General features: G+C 33.5%; 1 protein-coding gene across 1 annotated transcript; it reads right to left on the bottom strand.

The window, feature by feature from the left end:
* Positions 1–1,169: 1,169 nt before the first annotated feature.
* LOC127839834 (DBH-like monooxygenase protein 1 homolog) lies at positions 1,170–15,533 on the bottom strand. Its single transcript, XM_052368223.1, has 4 exons — positions 15,320–15,533; positions 14,540–14,599; positions 14,202–14,324; positions 1,170–1,271 (listed from the first exon to the last, which is right to left on the bottom strand). The coding sequence occupies exons 1-4, from the start codon at positions 15,506–15,508 to the stop codon at positions 1,170–1,172; spliced, it is 474 nt and encodes a 157-aa protein (XP_052224183.1). The 5' UTR covers positions 15,509–15,533.
* Between the last annotated feature and the right edge of the window lie 6,868 nt (positions 15,534–22,401).

Genomic DNA, 22,401 nt, shown 5'->3' with positions numbered 1-22,401 from the left:
GTGTGCAGATTGAGTGAAAATGCTGCACAGAATACCCAGAGCTGATGGAAAGGATGGACGAGGCAGGGGTAAAGTGCATAACTGAGGATACTGGCTTCAAAGCTAACTGTCTCCATCCAGATGTCATTGAAGTTTCGTTTTATGAGTTCCTTGATGTAAATGGTCCCATCGGTGATGAAGAACCAATACATGAGTAAGTTGTCATTAATTATTAAAAATGTTTATGAAACCAGGACAGATTGTTTGTAAAGAAAATACACTGTAGACATTAAATAACACAATGTTTTGTGTGAACTTGTCATTTGTATTTCATACTGTAAATATGTTTTCATACAAATAATAAAAATAACATAAAAAAGACAACAATTTTAATCAACATTAAAATATGCGTGTATACAAGATGACTGGGTTATCTAATTGTAAAATGAAGTATCAATTTGCTACACAATGATTTTTGGTTACTTACAAATGCCAGTTCATTATTATTTTTCAACATTTGAAATAAAAATATAAAAACAAGCTGTTTATTTTTTTCAAAAGTACACTACAATAACAACCTGCTACAACATGATGTGAAGTTGCTTACAAAATCTGATTTCTGACATATTTTCAGTAAAATATATATTATATAATATTATATTCAAGCTGAATAAGTTTATTAAACTGTAAACTTAAGTAAGAATCTGCTACAGCATGGCTTGTGTAATTGTCAAGTTGAAAAGTACCTTTGTTTTACTAAACATACTAATATTTATCATAATGGTATCCTTATACATTTATAACTTCAGAGTATACAGATACATTGCATATAGAAGACTGGCTCGTTGGATTTTGCACCGTCTGAGCAAGAAGGACCGACGACCTCTTCCTTCATGCGTTGTGGCAGCCATTCGCCAGAGATTTCCGTCCGACTCATACATTGGATTTTGCTTCGCCAGGGATGGAAACTAACGTTTTACAGTTGGTTGCCCACATGGACAACCATCTATAGTTTTTTGGTTTCCCGTCGTAAGCCTTAACGCGTCCAGTACTATGTACATGTAGTGTCATGTGTAACCAATACTTTCTTTGAAAGTAATAGATAACTATACAACAAAACGGGCAACCACTAATTTCCATCCCTGTTCGCTAATTAAATCGCGAACGATGGTTCTGCACAGCCTCTGACATCAAGATTCTGTTTGCAGATGAAGACAGGGTGAAAACAGAATGTTTCCAGAGGCAGCCCTTGCATTGGCATCGCTCTTGTACTCCTCTTTCATCCTAAGCACCTATGCCATTAGTTCATCAACATAGTCTGAAAGTTATATTAAAATAAATTATAATTATTGATAAATTGTTCCTTTTTATTAGAGAATAATAAACAATGAATGTTTTTTGTATTGTTTTCTTCAACCATGTATTACAGAAATCTATTGCTTTAAGAAACCAAACATTTTGATAAAAGATTGCATGTAAACTCATGTATTTATTTTGATATCTTAGATAATTTTACTATCTGTTCAGAAAAAGAGACTTGTATCAAGTTTTAGAGTAGGTATTGACTGGTCCCCCGACCTTTGTTCTTATAGACTCCATCAACAAATCATGAATGTTATAATTTATTAAAAAGTGGGTTGCGATGCATTATTACATTTCGGGTCGACAGTAACAACCCGTTTTGTAATAAAACCCGAAAGGTAATACATTTTATCATGTCCATTAAATCAGAGATACAGACTTTTTTAGAAGTTATTTTCATGTTTGAATTAGTTTTAGAGTAGGTATTGACTGTTCCCCCGACCTTTGTTCTTATAGACTCCATCAACAAATCATGAATGTAATAATTTATTACAAAGTGGGTTGCGATGCATTATTACATTTCGGGTCGACAGTAACGACCCGTTTTGTAATAAAAACCCGAAATGTAATAAATGTTATCATGTCCATTAAATCAGAGATACAGACTTTTTTAGAAGTTATTTTCATGTTTAAATTAGTTTTAGAGTAGGTATTGACTGTTCTCCCGACCTTTGTTCTTATAGACTCCATCAACAAATCATGAATGTAATAATTTATTACAAAGTGGGTTGCGATGCATTATTACTTTTCGGGTCGACAGTAACAACCCGTTTTGTAATAAAAACCCGAAATGTAATAAATTTTATCATGTCCACTCAATCAGAGATACAGACTTTTTAAGATGTTATTTGCATGTTTAAATTAATTTTAGAGTAGGTATTGACTGTTCCCCCGACCTTTGTTCTTATAGACTCCATCAACAAATCATGAATGTAATAATTTATTACAAAGTGGGTTGCGATGTATTATTACATTTCGGGTCGACAGTAACGACCCGTTTTGTCATAAAAACCCGAAATGTAATAAATGTTATCATGGCCATTAAATCAGTGGTACAGACTTTTTTTAGAAGTTATTTTCATGTTTAAATTAGTTTTAGAGTAGGTATTGACTGTTCCCCCGACCTCTGTACTTATAGATATCTACATACACTTCTTCTTAATAAATGTATTTAGATCTTCAAATGTCATAATTGTCTTTTGCCAATCGCTACAATTAAACTGTTATAAAGTCATGGTACTTGTACATATGTAAAGCTATTGAATGAAAATGAACGAATATGATTACCATGAAGTACAGATGTGCAAACAAAAACACAATTTTTCCAAGCAGTAATCGAAATGTTCGTGATCTATGAGCCCTTTAAAATAAGCCATTTATTTCATAGTCATGATGCATTTATATCATGCAAAAGGCATGGTTGATTTTCAAAAGAAAATAATGCTGTGGGATTTTATTCATTTTTGTTAAAAAGCTATTTTTGTAAGTTTGGAAAACTCGATGTACAGAATATTTTCCGACCAAAGTGATTTTTTCCTCTCAACAATGGAGCAATATGCCCTATTTGACATATGATGTCACTATTAAATATCATTTATTATGCATTTGTTCAAACAATCATCATCATTTACCATTATACTTTTAAAACGCCATTTAGAATAATGATGCTTCATTAACAGTACGTCAAAAGCCCTAGGCGGTTAGGGCTCATTTGTGCTGTGTTGTAATGGTTGGTTTGATTCGTTTAACATTCCCATATGTAGGAGGATTGAATATTGATAATACAAGTACACTTGGAGAATTTTCTAAAGCAACACTTTCGAACTTAAATATTTCAATAAAGAGTTTAGATTTTGATTAAAATTTGCACATGTGAATATTTGACAATGTTCTGTGCAAAATTATTATTAAATCATTCATCCGTGACAAAAGGGCGCTTTTGTACTTGGGGTAGCCGTGGTTTCATTGTTTTGGACGTAAACATGTTGAAACGCGGTATGATTCTAATTTTATTTCAAGTTCTTCATTTACGGTTGGTTGATACACCAGGAAACATAAATTTATTTTTAAAATCGATATGTGCCGTATAAACTTTTAGAAGCGCAAAAGTGCAACCGGCATGTTGCAGGCTACCTTCCCAACTTGCTGAAGCATCCGATCGTCACGGAACAATGATTATATTGTTTGCTTGCACATACTATAATCAAAAGATCACATGTACTATTGTTTGCTTGCACATACTGTAGTCAAAAGATCACATGTACAATTTTAAATCAAAATATTTTGTTTAACTGAGATATTAAAGTCGAAATTTAGTGCATTCGAAAAGGCACCATGTATAGTACAACGCTATATTATTTTTCCAATTTAATTTCAATTTCACCATTGTTGGTGGGCTTTTACACCACATAAAAACAATATGGCTCGTATGAATATTCATTTGTGCAATGCTGCCAGCCGGTCGGTCATTTAGACGTGTACGTTAATGCGTGTTACTTTTCACATTATTGTTTTATGATGTACAATTTTGATAATTTTTCTTTTTCAGTGATTATTTGAATTTGTAATGTTTGATAATTGAGTGTTGATCAATTTCAATTAAATTTACATGAAGTATAAGATTTGTCTTGAAGTAGTCTGAATCCAAATTTCAACAAAATCCGTTATAAAATAAGGGAGCTATATTGATTCAAAATTTGACACTAGATAGTGTCATATTTTTCAAAAAGTAACTACTGTAATCAATATTACTTGTTTTCCAACACTATAGTTTTCATACATACTTTTTGTGTGAAGAAAATTGTTTTTGTGACTCAAATTGTTTGGACGTCCAAATCTTCACCTATGAGTATTGACTTTTGGATGTTTTTCTGTCAAAATTCGGCCCCGATTTCTTATGTCAGAAACTAGATATGTTTCACAAATGACACTAACACATTCTCAATTGACGGATCCCGCTTATTTACATGTATTTGTTTTAGAATAGTTCTCAAATTTAGTTCCCCTCCCGTCTAAAGGTTGAACTTTAGTTGTATAATATAAAACACACTGTTATTATAATTTAAAACAATATATGAAGAAAACAACACCAAAGTCCCTTTTTTTCAAAACGAGGCATTTGTTCCCAATCCAAAGAACCCAGCCACATTTCCAACATGGTAAAACACCACTCCTCAGTCTAATTTAAGCATTATAAGGTACCAATGCTAGCTCGTGGGCATTTTATAATCAATTTTACACAAATCATTTAAACATTTCTGGTAGAGTACCCAAAATTTGATATTTGCATATTTTGAAATTCATCAGGTACTGGTGGAACCAAAAGCAGCGGGGCGAATCCTGTAGACATGTACATTTGTAGGGGATCTTTCGGAACTACCGGCCCGCTGCTATACATCTCAGGGGCAGATGTGGCTGGAATTGTGTCAAAGATTCGGGCAAAAGTAACTTAGTTTAAGGTGTCTGTTATGACATGTTATACCTCTTTATTAAAAGCTATGTATGTTTTAATTTCAGTATGGTATATATCTTTTATTCAAATAAACTTCTTTGATATTTTTTAATTAGAGTTATATTGAGTAAACCGGCATTACGGTATTTCTGGTTACGAATTATCAGGGCATTGAAGGCAAGCAAGTATTTATTTCATGATGCATAATGAGATGGTTTAATCTACTTATCAAGGGTGGTTTAATAGTGTTATTTTTAGAAAACAGTAGATAGACGAAGGTTACGCCTTTCAGCTCATGGTTACAAGAAATACACAAGTTTCGTTTTGGAAATTGTTACATTCGAACAAGGCGCATGGTTTCGAAATACCGTGGTTCATCGCTTTCAGTCGGCTATTAGTGAGTCCGAGCTTCATTCATTATACCAAACACAATACGTTTGGATGGATGAGAAACAGCTGTTATTGATGGTATTGAATATTGAGAAGGTGATGCAACTGTTTCGCACAGAATCCTGAGAATGCAAGTGTGTGCTTATGAAATTAAGTCCTGAGGCTCAACTATTTATGACGTCGGGGAGTTCAAAGAAGATATTTAATTGACATCTCGAACAAACAATGTAAGCGAATAAGTAAAAAGACGTAGTCAAATAGATACTGTTTCTCAGGTTAGAATTGATCTTCATGGGTTAGCATTTCTCTTACATAAGCAAACAACAGTGACAGTGTAAGGAATCAGAGCTTAAAGGTACAAATTGCATATTGCTGTCAATAAATGCCAAACATGTAACATTATTTACCTGCAACATTTCGAACATTTTATATAAGAGATATTTTTTAAGCAAGTCAAAGTTTCAATGATTTAAATGTATGTCCTGATAAAACCGCGTCCAGTACACAATTTTAATGCTTTCTATTTAATAGTGTTTTCATCTTTTTTCCGAATTCCACCGCCAGATGATAACGTGTATGTGATAAGGAATGTTTCCGGCGGGTATGCGGAATTCACGGTTGCTGATGTAAAAAATATAGTGTGGGAATTACCGATCCATTTGACTTTTGCATAGGGTGCCGATCTTGGGTTTATATCGTTAAACTTTATTAATATTTTCTCTCAGAATGGCGTTTCTTGTTTGAATTATTGTTTAAGCAGTCACATAAACAACAAACTATGTTATATGGATCTCTTACACCCATCTGCTTCTTCCTGTATTTGCACGATGATGATCTGAACTATTAACTGTATGATGCGATATTCTTAAATCTTTTTTCTTAAAATAAAGGATATAGTTGACACGTGTTCGTAATTTCATTTCATCGTTCCTAAAAAAGTTGTAGCTCTGTTGCTCTGGTCTCCTTCCTACCATTGAGATATTAATGGTTATTGAATTAAATGCATTTTAATACCCTTTTATTATTGTTTAAATTGTGTTGCAATGCTATGAGGTTTAATTTTATTTACACTTATATATATCATGAATATTTCTGGGACAAGTGTGAGGTTTAGGGCTCTAAAACCGGTTTAAACCCCCAATGCTTTGCATTAACCGTTCCAAGGCTTTGCCCAAGCTTTATTCCTATATATGTTTATGTTGTTTTGTATTGTGCTGTTTCGTACTGTTAAGGTAATTAGTAATTAATTAGTTACTTGCCTTAAAGAAAGGACCAACATATTGTTTATAATGGGAATGCAAAACTGCTCCAGCAGCTGGAGTTTCACGTGTTTATATTAGTAGACCATGCTATTTAGCATCTTGTGCACACATAAAGTAAGAAAATATGTCTTTAAGTATGAGGTTTGGGTAAGGAAAACTTTTCTCAAAGGAAATTAGTTAAGAAATTTTAATTAAAAGTAGTGTTGTCCATCGCTGGGTTATGGAGGTTCCAACAATTTGTTTTTATTTACAAGGACGTCTCTTAAACAGACAATACGATAAAGCTGAGAGTGTCTTCTACGAATAGCTGTGCCAGAGGACTACACTTTGCGCACTCTAATTAATATGATCTCCAGTCCAACGCTTCTTGTATACATTTCACTCAAAAATAAAGAATCCATCCTTCACGTTTAGTTGTAATGAGATTGACAATGTACATGTGCGAATAAGCAATTAAAGTTTGGTCTCAAACTATACGTTTTTGTATTTGTCTTTGACATTTCTTTTGGATCAAAATGGAAAAGATGACAATCTACAAGTAAAGGCGAAACCAAGCTAGACATGTAGCCCTGTATTATGTCAAATCAACAGTTATAACCGAAATTTAAATTTACGTAAATAAGGCAGGTATTTACTGTAGTGAATAACATCTTACACAGTTTAACACGACTGTACAATTTGGTGATGACCACTGTGGCTGTCCTTTATTAATATACTTAATGTATTAAAAAGATCCTAACACTTAAATATTTGTTTTCGCACGTCAAATTATAAAAGCAAAAACCGTCATTGTGCTATACCATTACTTCTCCAAATGTAAGGTTGTCACAACGTTTGCTGTTCCCAAATAAATAGCATAACTTTGGTGATGCAATAATGCTCTTTCAAACACAGGGTTTAGGATATAAATGGGCATGTTATCAGCAGTTCGGCTTATGCTGTTCTTATCTTGTTTGCTGTATTATATGCAAGCTAGTTTCATTTAGATATTTTATAAGTAACAAGACATTTAAAAATCAATTTCTCTTTGTGTTTTCATGTGTATACTAATTATTTATCTCAGATAGGAGATTTTAAGCATTGTATTATCTTTATTAACACTATTTTATATGTATCGATTATATTAACAGTAACCTATGTCCCTTTATACTCCCATTTTGGTGTATTCGACACTTCTTAATGCAATCTTCTGTTGTTTTCATATTAAAATTTGTTATATTTTCAGAGCGAAAGGAAAAGTGAAGCCAAGAAATACCGTTCTTGTTTTTGTTTTGGAGTCAGAAGAGCGGTAAGGCCAATCAACACTCTTAGTGTGTTTTTTTCCAAAGTTTCATACTGCACCTCAATTTTTATTCCAGATATTTCAGTTATTTTTTTACATCCTGTTGTGCCGTTTAAAAGCATTTTTCCATTAAAAGGAAAAGAGCTATACCTCTGTTTACCCTATTGCATATTTGTTCTTACAGAAAGATATATATATCTTGATTTATTTTCTAATTACGTAATACTTAACCATTTTTTTCTGATTTGATTGCATAACTGTATATAAGATAGAGTGGGGACACATTATTTGTTTTTCACACAGAATACTATTGTGAATAATATTAAGTCAAAATTATAAATAGAATAGTAAGGTAATTCTTATTAAAGAAACATTTTTTTAATTGGCATCGGAGGATGGGCGTAGCAGCACACACGAATTTGACGACTTGGCGAAGTTAGTTCCCCGTGAGACATAAGCATCAAGCACGGCTGCAAAACGAACCATTCTTCAAGAATGTACGACCCGATGGGGATGCTAAGTCCAGTGACTGTCTGTGCAAAAATACTAGTACAAAATCCATGGAACGGCTATGACTGTAACACATCACTAACGGTGGACATTGTTGACAAATGGTCGTCAATAACTAGTGACCTAAATATCGCCTTGAACTCTTCATTCCAGCAGATATACTTAACGAGCCAGACAACTGATGATGAAAACCATCAGTCGATACGCTTGGGCTACGTTGTTATCGTACATGACGACTTCAAACCGAGACTTCAGTGGACCCTGCTGTGGTAGACGAGCTTCTCACTAGAAATGATGGAATGACGAGGGCCAAGCGCCTCCGTACATCAGGTGGAATCACCACCAGACATATCGTAAATCTATACCCGCTAGAAGTAGAAATTGACGCAAACTGACTTTTAATTGTGTGCAATAAAGTATTTAACTCTTTCCAGTGTCATGGAAATTTGAAATTTCAAAAGTACAAGTAGGTTTGATTAATGTATTTAAATTCTCATAATGTTGTTAGTGCTTATAAAAATTTCGCGGCAATGAGAATGTTGAGAATTCGGCGCGATGGCGTGTGACGCCGCCGTTGGCGCGACGTCGTGTGACGCCGCCGCATAACGTCATATACATGTACACTATATTGTTATTATTGTTTTTTTTATATACATTTATGCGTGGAGAAAGGACGCCATTATAAAGTAAAACACAACCCTAGCATTACTTATCCTTGTTCAAGTAGACACGCTTCTATGCTTTATGACTAGGAACTCGAACATGTGTTCGAAAGTTGAATGAAACTCTTAGACGTCCATTCGATTTTCTTCACAAAAATCACTTGTCGGAAATTAATGTCTGTCCATAAATATTTATATTTCAGGCCGAAGTTTCTTTCATACATTTCTTTCTTTATACATGAATGTGTTTGTGCGCGTATCTCAAAACAAACATATGAACTGGTTAATTTACATAATTTATTAGTATCATAGTTAGGTCTGAAACTGTCACACACAAGAACTTGTCGAAACAAACTTAATTTAGAAATAAACATTACAAGATACAAATATTTAACAATTCTTGCAAAACTGAAACCATCATCAACGTGTCCTTTTTTATTGATTATTAAGTGCTAAGCCAATGTGTTTATTAACTATTCTTAAGGACGTTCGCGGCAGTTAAGTTGTACGCATTTATTTTTAACTGTAACACTGGTTACGCAATCAGTGTATGCTTTTACGGATATTCGAATTAAAACGGGATTCATATTTAATAATTCGACAATAACACACGACAAAGCTGGGCCGGACGTCTATAATCGGCCCGAGGGCCATTCTAACGCTGGGGCAGATTTTAGAAGTCCGGACCAGCTCTGCATGTGTTATCGTTTATATTACATATCGTACTATTTTGGTCATTCACTAAAATTTATGCATAACCCGATTCTCGTAATTTAATGTTCATTCATTTGATTACGCAATTCACGACGTGTGGCTTAATTTCTGTGAAACAAGTAGCTAGACTCTGGATTTTAGGACAACAATTCGGTTGTGACGGGATTTTATTTAACAGTTAAATACTTTTAAGCATAAAACAACCCCAAAACTTATTTCAGATTTTGTATTTGTCATGCATAATTGGGAGCTGCGATAGGAATACAATCATCGTACTCGCTTCGACAATCGATTTCGTAAATCTTGTCTTTGGTGACAGTGTTAAGCATTCGATACACTCGTTTTAAAACGTGCGATTTAAAATCAATATAGATAAACGGATTGAATAACAGAGATCGCTATTAAACATTTTTGTAATTGTAGTATTATAAGCACCGGATTTTTGTTTACACCGAGGTTAGTGTGTCTTTTACTATAAGGTTTGCTGTTTGACGAATCCTCTTAAAGTACAACAAGAGGAATCAATTTAATGTACACATGAGTTTCAGTTTCTATCGATATTTGTGTTTTCCAAATTGTGTGCTTCGTGACATTTTAATTACGTTTGATTCTTGCGCTGAGTTTTTCTTTAATTTTATTGATTACCGTTAGCTTAGACTGAAAGTGGACGCCATTTTGTTCAGTTTCATTTTTTGTTACACGTTGAAATACTTTATACACGACATACAATTACGTGTAGCATAGCAGAACTTGATAAGGACCGAATTCGCACGCCGAGTATGCGGATACTTTGATAAAAGATGGCACTTCGATACCAGATAACAACAAAAGCCACGTGCGAGAGGCGAGTTCTTCAGCTTTTTTGCATTTATGTTCCGTTCATTTGGTTTTTAGACACTTAACATGGTTTGGTCGCTTAATGGTACAGCACTTCGTATTGCGGAGCAAAACATTCGTGGAATAAAAACTGTGGATTATAATTTTAAAAAAAATCCATCGATAATCATCATGAATATATGTATCCCGGAAAAACTGGTTTTTTGGAAAAACCCACTAATCTGCTGGTACAAATAAAGCTGACCCATTAATAATCCTTTCAAAATCACACACCGTATAAACCGTTATGATTTTAACTATGTTATCATTGGTTGATATAACTGACCAGCGTTGTTTGTACCGGGATGATTAGTGGGTTTTTCTAAACTCGTGCTTTTCCGGGATCAGTCTATTCGATGATAAGTACGTATTTCAACAAAATAAAAATACTTGAAAAGAAATTAAGAACGTGTCAACTAATCGAAATAAAAGATCAATATGTCCATTAATGTTACAACATGTTAAATTTTAGTTAACTAACGTATTTGAGGAAATTCAAATGTTTTAAGAGTCGGATGCCAAATTTTCATGGACACTTCTTTTACCGATCATCTCAAAGACACTGGCACTTCGATTCCAGATTACTCGACACTTTTTACCAGATATATCACACTCTATTTAGTGAATCAGAAATGCAGATTTCGTTGTGGAATACTGTTATAGTAACCAGGCAATAAGTAAAAATGTATGTACTGACGTAAATTAAAAACGAATTACCGAAACATGTTCTTATCCTTTTGGAATATGATAATGATTTTGTATAAATGTAAAAGACACACGTGAAACGAAGTCGATATGTCTGATGAGTGCAGTCTATATGACCATAAATTTTCCAGTTTTCGAGTCACCCAAGAGCTGGATCTTCGCATAGTACACGAGCTTAAACAATTTTAAATTACATTTAAAATGGAACTCATCATACATATCGAAAATGATTATTTAAAATTGTTTAACCTCGTGTGCTATGTAATTTTAAATTACAGTCTTTGTAGCGAAACGGCTGAGCTAAAGCATTTATATTTATGTCCTAACGAAGGTACTAAGGCCATTTACTTATATACAAGATAGCGTTTCATGAAACATCACTCTGCTTAAACTGCACTTTAGAGCTAACTTTCAGCGGCGATGCAGGTTCGAAATTCAATTGGAACTTTTTCGCTCAATACCAGTAAACAAAACGAGAGCGCCGATTCCGTTGAAAGTCCATTTGCAAGATACAGGGAAGTTTCTGCTGAAGTAAATTTTAAAGGATTAGTTGTCTGAATGAAAATGTAAAAGGCTATAAACAGGATTTTACTTGAAATATATTTCTTCAGAAAACAAGCATTTGAATCTTATTTAACATTTACACTTATAATAAAAATTATCTAAATTAATAGTAATACGATTTTTGAAAACGAACAACGCCATTGGTTATATTTTACATGTGTATGTAATTACGTTATGCATAGATTCCCAATGTGTCGCGCTTGACAATGTAAATTGATTTGTTCTTCAAAATGTTTGGTAAGAATAGCCATAATATACGTAAATTCATTTCAGGTAGAAGATAATACTCGGTTATCAGAGTGCCCAATTTGTTGAAAGTCTCTGTTATCCGAAGTGCCCTGTATCGGGAATCAAAGTATCCGCAACTTCATGTATACTTAAGAAATAATCGACGGGTAACCGTTGGTTATTGCGGTATTCTACCACGGCACGCGACTTGTTTTCTATATACAAAGAAGAAAAACTACTGTTGGTTATTACCCCGATATACCAACGGTTGTTTAAAGTGGCATCAACATTGCACACTGTGGGAACAAATATTCAAACACTTCAAAATAAGCTACAAACAAATCTTTCAATTGTAAATGATTGGTGCCAAACTAATAACATGATTATTAATCCACTAAAAACTACTTGTATGGTATTAGGGTCAAAACGGAAAGCTCAAAACATGACAGATCTAAAACTTAAAATTTCAGATACAGTGATCAAAACAGTAAATTGTCAAAAACTGCTTGGCCTTTATATTGACAATACTCTATCTTGGAAACTACACATTAACAGCGTTTGTTCAAAAATGTCATCACGAATGTTTCTTTTGCAAAAAATAAAACCATATTTAACCCTTGAAATGCGTAAGCTCTTCTATAATGGTTATATCTCACCTATATCCGACTACGCATGCGTTACCTGGAGTTCAGCGGCCAAAACGGAAATTAATAGAATAGTCAAAATACAAAAGCGTTGTGGTGCACATATTTTAAATAAAAAGTACAGCACAAATTCAAAAACACTATTTAAAGATCTAAAATGGTTGACTTTCGAACAGCGTAATCACTATTTCACGTCAGTTATTGTATTTAAAGCATTTCACAATCAAACCCCAACATACATACGTGACCTTTTGACACCATCACAAAATATTCACTATAACTTGCCATCTTGCGAAAAGGGGGATTTAAAGCTAGTGCGAATACCAAAAACAAACTATTTCAAACAATCGTTTGAATTTTCTAGCAAAACAATTTGGAATTCGTTACCCCAATCTATACGTCAAACAAACAATTTAATTACATTTAAGAAAAAATTAAAAGCTTATCTTTCTTCCACACTTTATGAAATAAACTGAACATGCTTCATGTTGTTTTAGTAAATAACATTAGTTTAATGTTTAAATACTGTTCTTGAATAAATGGTTATTGTAGTTTTATGTCTGTCATTTTGTTTTTAATTATAATATATATCATTATATGTGTATGCATATATGATTCTTTATGTTTTGTTCTTATTGCTCAAGATGAAATATGATGTATTTGTTGTAAATTGTTTCTTGTTAGAAGACCTTGTTGAAAATAAGAAATGTATTATATAAATTGCATATTATGTAATTTCATCTGATGTATTTCTTAACAAGTCTATCTTCTTTAAATAAAGATTTTATTATTATTATTATTATTACTTTGATTGTCCGCGCACATTTTATGAATGAAGACGACGTCATATGATTGTAATTGTTGTGGTGACGTCACGTTTTCGCGGAAAAGTGGAGGACGTTCGGTTAATATAATTCTCATTTATAACCTTTAAATCGCGGATAATTTATTAATGAAAACGTGTTAGAATCGAAATAATCCACGGGTAACCGTTGATTATTGCGGTAATAACCAACGGTATGTCGTTCCGATGCTTGTTATCAAACCACTCGGGCTACGCCCTCGTGGTTTAATTCCTACGCATCGGAACAATATTACAATATTTATACAATATACAATATTTCCAAATAACTCTTTTTTTGGCTTTTTTCTATTTATGAACATTAACTTAATGACAAGTTAAGCACTTTTAAGTATTGAACGGTCATATATCTAAAAATGTCATATTTAAACTGTCGTTGAAGGTCATTTAATGTATATTTATTTCATCTTATTTTTATGTATATGATCATGTTGTTTTAACTTATTGAGCCTTTTTCTGAGAAAACTGGGTTTAATGCATGTGCGACAATTTTCGTCTAAACTTGATTTTCGGTACGGAGGGACTTCCTTGAAACTAAAAATACCATAAAAGCGGAAAGTGTCGTCCCCGATTAACCTGTGCGGACTACACAGGCTAATCTAGGACGACACTTTACGGACAGGCATTAAGCCCAGTTTTCTCAGAAAAAGGGCTTATATTATTTATTCCAAATGCGTTGGTACAGGTCCTTTTAAAACAGAAATAGGTACCTTCGATGCCGCATCGACACCGCATATACCATAGTTCGGCAACGACATGCAGTTTGCCAATGGTGTTCTCGGGTAGTAGTAGGCAAACGCCATGCACATCTCTTCTTTAGTTGTCAGACCACCCTGTCATAAAAAAACGCGTTATTTAAAGTCCGGGTTTTTAGAAAATTAATTTTGTTATCGTAATTTCTACAGAAATGTTACCTTCCATTGTAAAACGACTCGCTGGTTGTTTAATTTATACGCATCAACATAATAGTTGTATTTTGGCCGGAAAACATAAAGACATCCAAAAGAACTTATCAAGAAAAATAAGATACTATTCTGTGTTTTTTTACCAAAACTGGCTGTGTTTTTCCAACGGTGTTAAAGTGACAATCTACTCTGAAGCTGTCACCCTTGAAATATACAGGCACATATAAGTTTGACAACGCAGTTGTATTTATTGAAATGCATTTTTCTATTCAAACAACGCCTGCAATTATATTTAATGTGGGAAACATTGTACTGCCACATTGCGTCGATGATCAAGAGGAGCCCTACACTTATTTCAAATTAAAAGAAGTAGAAGAAAAGAAGACTTGATCAGATATGAATACGTTTGATATAACAAACTAAAATATTCGTATCTCTTGATGACATTACTATGTTAAGCATAACATAGCGGTAGGTTAAGTTAAACATAAATTTAGCATGATATATATAAAGCATGAATTGTGCTTATCATAAAATATCTTTAGCAATGCGCAGTTGATTTCCTAAACAAGATTTTGACTTATCGTAGCTTTTGCGCATGTTTAAATGCTTAGAGACTACGTACTGCTTTGAAAATAATGTCTACTTGGTATGTTGCTAGTCTAACATTGTTATGAAAATAACCTTTGTTTTGTATTACTTTTTTGTACTCAGGAACTCAGTCTAAACTCTTAAGAAACTGTTGCTTGCCGTATAGAATGACTACACAAGAATCACAACTACAGGGGTGAAGATTGAGGGGAGAACAATTCTGTAGACTGATTTTGACTACGCGAATCGCGTGCATAACGCATTGACAAACCTTAAAACAAACATTTAAATAAATACCATATTTAACTTATTAACAAGATTTATGTAAATACTGGGTGAACGGCGATCTCTTCCGGTAATTTCCGAAGGTCCTGAAAGTTGAAATCGTAATTCGGATCGGTGATAAGCAGCGGAAGCTCGCGCCCGTCCCGGAAGTGACGTGTGGTGATGCGGACACCAGCGACATGCGAGTGCTGAAGGACGCCTAAGATCTTGAACTCCGTAATGTTTGCTTGTGCCATGCTCTGAAAATCGGGTGAAGAACAATACTTAGAGACTTATTAGTTTGTTTTATTGTCATTTATTTTGTTACAAGATAAAGGCCTTAGCAAGTGGAGGTATTGACTTGCCATTCTTGGCAACTTTAGCCGATAGCAACCGCCAAAAAATTTGATTGGCTCCGAACACAGCTCTATGAAATCACTGCGACCACATAAGGATGGCAAATTCAAATATTATTTCTTTTTTAATATGATTTGAAGATTAGTTTTTTGTTTGTTGTACATTTTGTATCAAGCAATAAAAGTAGACCCCATTTGAATAAAACAATAAAAATACGCATAAGAAAACGAAATTATTGTACCTCTCCGGTCTTTTTCTGCCTATCTCATGGGTCCAATAGTTGCCGTTGGCACCATTCCCAAATATGGATATTTTTCCAATTCTCCAAAAAAAAATATCCCAATTTCCGACCGAAACGATGGAAGCCGGAAAATCCGTTTCCCGGTAGGTATCCTTAATGACATATCGAGCTATGTATTTTATTTGAACTTCAAGCATAACAAAGTCTGTTTTTTTTTATCATACACATGCTTACGTTAGCAGTTGATAATGATTATTGCTTGGAAAAAAACAACAGTTTTATACTTTTCTTAGCTTTTTTGGGCAATGCCTATGTATTAAAAAATTAAATTTAATAAGACAAAATCAGAAAATTAATTTCCCAAATAATGATTTTGTCGATGAACATTCTTCCCAATTTGGAAGATTTCGCGACTCGAAAAATCCCAATTTTGCTAAGTACCTTTTCCCCAAATAGACAGAAAAAGGCCTGTTTCTGAATGCTGAGTGTAAGCCTTGAAACCTTATGGGAAGAAACCCGCTTCGAGGAGATTTAGCCGATAGTAGTATTTTGTAAAAGCATTTTGCACATACTTTTTTTCAGAAATTAACAGCTGTGCTAGTTAAAACAAAGGTATGGGAAGTTTAGCACCTTATAATTGAGGTAGATTTAACTTTTATTTATAATAAGACACAATCTACCGCTTTGAGTATAATGTTTCTGCACGATAAAATGCATATAGTTTATTACGCTGACCGTTTTGTGTGATGATGATGATGATGATAATGATGATGGTGGTGGTGGTGATGATGATGATGATGACGATGATGATGATGATGATGATAATGATGGTGGTGGTGGTGATGATGATGATGATGATGATGATGATGATGATGATGATGATGATGATGATGATGATGATGATGATGATGATGATGATGATGATGATGATGATGATGATGATGATGATGATGATGATGATGATGATGATGATGATGATGATGATGATGATGATGATGATGATGATGAATGATGATGATGATGATGATGATGATGATGATGATGATGATGATGATGATGATGATGATGATGATGATGATGATGATGATGATGATGATGATGATGATGATGATGATGATGATGATGATGATGATGATGATGATGATGTTGATAATGATGATGCTGATGCTGCTACTGATGATAATGATGATGATGAAGATGAAGATGATGATAATGATGATGATGATGATGATGATGATGATGATGATGATGATGATGATGATGATGATGATGATGATGATGATGATGATGGTGATGGTGATGGTGATGATGATGTCGATGAGGATGATGATGATGATGATGATGATGATGATGATGATGATGATGATGATGATGATGATGATGATGAGGTTGACGTTAATTTTAAGTATGCGCATGCGAGGAGTATCGACCGATTTCGTTTACGCAAAAGTTGATGTTCCGGGTAGTTCATATCTTGAAGTATTTAAGACATGCACCACTAAATTAATGGTTTAAATCCAAAATGATATATTTATCTATTTTATTTATGTTTAAAATGTGCATTGAAAGCCTACCATGGCGATAAGCTGCTCATAACGGTGGTATTTGAGCTTAGGATGGTCTTGAAAGTTTGAAACCAAGCAATATACTCAGACTATACAATGGCATATATCAAAGTGAAGCGTGCAATAAAACATGTACTTCTTAAGAGGGCCTTTACGCGTTTTGATAAATTGACAAAATACAAAAAAGTGTTTCAGATTCGAAAATTTTAGTTGTAGTTATGATATTTGTGAGGAAACAGTAATACTGAACATTTACTATGCTCTAAAATATCCATTTAATGCATCTTTTGACGATTTAAAAACCTGAAAGTTATAAAGCGTTGCAACGCGAAACGATTGCATAATTTGCGAAATCCGTTGTTGTCGTTATATTTTGTGACACTATGAGGATTGATTATATAAAGCATAAAACACAACAGGTTATGTGTACGGACGGCCGAGTGGTTTAAGCGATAGACGTTTGCTCCAGGGGTCATTGGTTCAGGCCCAGTTGAGGTTTACTATTGTTTCTTTTTTGTATTCCTGTTTTTTACTCGAGCTTTTTAGAACCAATGTTTACATTTATCGATATAAAGCATTTAATGACCAGCTTAAATACATGCCAAAATATGTGAAAAGATCCCTTTAATACGTCATGATAAGAAAACAACAAACTTCAACATTTGCCAAAACAAGATTGGTCGAAACTCTGTCATCGGATACACAAACTCGAAGATAACATCGACCTTGGAGTTTTATTTGGCTGACGTGTTTCGGTTTATTTACATGTATCTCGTGCTATATTAGACGATAGTTTCATGACGTGTCCCATGTTTGTTTTTATTTATTGCTTTAAAAAAAAAGAGATTGCTTCCCCATTAAAGTAAATGTAGGATACGTACGCGTAGTTTTTGAACGGTTAATGTTCGAACGATCAAACAAATCTCAACATATAAACATATCTTATAATATTTTATAGATCAATGGCGCTTATTGTACTTCAAAAGGCGAATACAACATGAAGTATAAAAATCACGTGTAAACAGAAATACATGTATTTAACGTCTCTAAAGTTTCTAATAAATAACTATCGTCCAACGCAATGCATGTTTGTGGAAATTAACCATTTAATCGGACCCATGGGGGATTTGGAGTTTCAACGAATTTAGACCCATATAAAAAACTTATTTCGTGTACAACGTATTATTCATGATACCTGAAGGCTTTTACGCGTCAGGGTTAATTGTCACTCTTAAAGCATACACGTCATTGTGCATAACTTAGGTGTGAGGTTTTGTGGACGGATATCTTTTCGCCGTAAATGTCAGTGTTCGATTATTTGTAAATTTATCTTTACAAAAATGACATGTTGCCAAATGCTTTATTTGCTTTGCCAATATAGAAATTAAATTAAGCCCATCTGTGTAAACATTGATTCATTGTTTTTCCAAAATCGAACGTTAAGCTTATCAATATTTACACCGATTCCGTTTTAAATTAAAGCTTTTTTACCCACACCAACTCAAATTAAAGTAAAGTATGCTGTCATAAATATTCTGTTTACTTTTTCAGGTTTGTTTCAGCAATAATAATTTACATACCAAAAGGCCATCGCGATGAAGTGGAACGATGCAATTTTGAAAACACTATACAATTTATTAAATAATAAAAATACGCTTTATGATTTGTAAAAATGTCATAGTAAAGTCGCATAATCACCTGGACTTTTATTGTTATCAATCTCTTTTAAGGCGTTCAAAACTTCACAGTATGTGAGCAAGCCTTTACATTATTGTTTCCCGTTTTCTGTGAATGAATCTTTTTATATTTAAATTAAAAAAATGTGAATAATTAAGAGTATTTATGTCAATATCTTTTTTTCTTGATGTTAAGGTTTGCGTTAAAGTTTTTTTGTTCGTTCAATATATCGTTTAAGTCTGTGACGTCTTTGTTGTTTATTAGTAACTTATGAATGGTTTTACGTTCGTAATTTTGACCAATTTTCATGAAGATGGGACTCACAATGTTTCACTTTAGCCATATAGGGAGACCTGCCCGCCCCCCCTGACGGCCATGTTTTTCGTCGAATCCGAACCACTTTCAATCTCAGTCGAGACATTATCAGATTTTCTGAACATTCGACTTTAATATAAATGTAAAATGTTAACAAGCTTTGTCTCTGTTGTAATGAAAGTTGTATTTAGGGTCACATGTGTCCAAAGACTGAGTCACCAGGAAAATTCTAATACCTTGTTACCACACTGGATTGCACATTTATGACTAAATGTTGATGAAACTGTGTCAGAAAGATTGCATTGACAACATTAAGGCTGAGTTTGAATCTGGGTCACGCGCGTCATAAAGTGGGTCATCAGGTCAAATCTCATAAAGTAGGTCATCAGATCAAATCTCATAAAGTAGTTCATCAGGTCAAATCTTTGAAAATCTTTCTAACCTATTTATAGACCACATTTATGTCTCAGATTGATCTGCATGTTTATCTGGATGACGCCTAGGTCCAGTTCAAATCTGGGTCACATGCGTCTAAAAACTAGATCTAAAGGTAAAAATTCGACAATTGGTTTTCCTCGAACTCAGTTGAACGCCTCAGACACATCCTCGCCGTCTTGATATCATTTTTTGTCATTTCAATACTACTACTATCACATGTGTGACACATCTAATTAGACCAGCGCAACAGGAATGAGCGACCTAGGTAAAAACCTCGGTTTAAGGGAGAAAGACCAAACACCCCCGTAGCAGAATCTTTGTTAACATCACGTGACAATAGCCGATCGAATTCAAATTTAAACTTTCAATTTGTTTACTATTTCATTTGAATTTAGTGGTTCAATTCTGATTTGCAAATGCAAAATAAATTCTTCATTTTATAGTGTATGCACATAGCGAGGCTCTTTTAAATGTTATGATTACTTTTTTTCTTTTCTTCTATTTATTTCAATAAAAATGTTTCTAATTAAAAAAATGTAACAAATAACCAGTTGAGATTTTTTCTTGACATAAAACACATCTAGGAGTTAGTTTACCAGTCTTTTTAAAATGAGCCGAGTCGTTCGAAATCTGACATCCTTTATCAACACAACAAACCTACTCATGTGGAACGATGGCGAAAATTAATCTTAAACAAACATTTACGGCTTGTCTTTTATTTTCTTTGAAAAAAAATCTACATTTGCATAAAATATTCCATTATCGTAATGTTTATGCTTCTTGGTCGCAAAATAGCAACAGGACTTTTTCCGTATCGAATAATTATGTTTGAATGTTTTCATTTATATATTAAAACAGGAATCTAAATGTAAACGTTTATATTTTTTTATTTATAAATCAAACAAAAAACTACACGCCACGATAAGTAGAAATATTTCAATTTTAGCAAAAAAAAAAAAAGACCCAACACCAACAACAACATAACCAGCAGTTTCACCATGATCATCACCGACTTCATCAGTCTCCAACAGTAAGAGCACCATCAGCACGCATCATCATCATCGCCGTCGTCGTATTATAACTATAAGGTTAATCATTAACGCTAGTAGCAGCAAGGGTTATATCATAAATATCAACATCAACACGAACAACACCAATTATTTACAAACATGGATTAAACTATGTAAATGTGCGACCACTTCATGAAACAAAGTCCGGAACTAAGAACTTATTCAAAATGTACGCGCATTAATAGCATAGGCGTTATTTTGGGTTGTGATGGGGGATTTATATTTAAATTGTATAGTGGCGACTTTAAAATGTGTCCCATTGAAATTCTGTCATATTTAACTTCAAAACTAAGTGGACATTTAGTTAACAAGAATTTTATCTTGCATAAAACATTACGTTGGTAAAAGAATTCGGCATGTTAGTGTCTTGTTTCAACGTGCAATTGTAATGAAGTTTGAATTTTGTTTAATGTATGAAGCTTAAGACGTAATCTGTCCCAACGTTTGAAATTAATACATCTTATTTCAAATAAAAATCCTACTTGCGAATCATATATGAACAGGCTTCACAATTCTATTGTTGAAGCGGGCATACAATTTGAGCTTATCTCAAGTGGGAAAACAATTGAGAACTTTTGATAATGTAAAAATATATGATAATTACCCCTTTTGTTGACACTCAGATAAACCTTTCCCAAAACCAGACGACTTCCCTTGCAAAAACGTAATTCACGGATTTCATATTACCAATTTGTGCAAGCAAAAAGGTAAAAACATAAAACATTCTGCTTCCTTTATAGGACGAAACTGTTTCAAATGCTGTTGGGTGAATCTTTTGTTGTCTACCGGTAGCATGTTTTCTTACCCAATTACGCGAATAGGTATATGGACATTTGCCCCTTCATGAAATCAGGACTAAACGACATTTTCCCCTTCACTCAATTTCTCAAGGTGGACAGTTGCCCTTTCGGACATTTGCCCCTATATTGCATTAATAATAAACATTGTTCTTATCATTATCTTTATTTACTAATTTTTATTTTATCTTTATTTTCCAATCAAAGCCTAAGCATAATAGTTATTAATTTTTTAACTCTTTATAGTTGTGAAAATGTAAGATATTTATAAACTTGTGTTATCAAAATTGATATGAAACAAGCATGTTAAGTTATATACATTTGAAAAAGAACATGAATACAATAGAATAATGGAATTATCTTTCATGAAATACTTTTTTACAAAAATAAATATTTCTAAAATTACTTTATGACAAAAATAACAAAAAACATTAAAATGACACAGTTAAGTTCTGTTTAAATTAAATTCGTTTGAAAGTAACACTTATCAAACAAGAGATGTGTTCGTAAGAAACACAATGCCCCCTATTGCGCCGCTTTGAATTTTTTAAAATATTTTTTTTACTTTATCCCTTGAAGGATGACCTTCACCTTGAACTTCCACCACTCAAAATGTGCAGCTTCATGAGAACGCCGCTTTTTTTATTTTTTGTGTGACCTTTGACCTTGAAGGATGACCTTGACCTTGAA

The sequence above is a fragment of the Dreissena polymorpha genome, chromosome 7 (assembly GCF_020536995.1).
Source record: "Dreissena polymorpha isolate Duluth1 chromosome 7, UMN_Dpol_1.0, whole genome shotgun sequence".
NCBI classification, from domain to species: domain Eukaryota; kingdom Metazoa; phylum Mollusca; class Bivalvia; order Myida; family Dreissenidae; genus Dreissena; species Dreissena polymorpha.
Note: the sequence above shows the minus strand (reverse complement) of the source record. Positions and strands in the feature narration are given on the sequence as shown.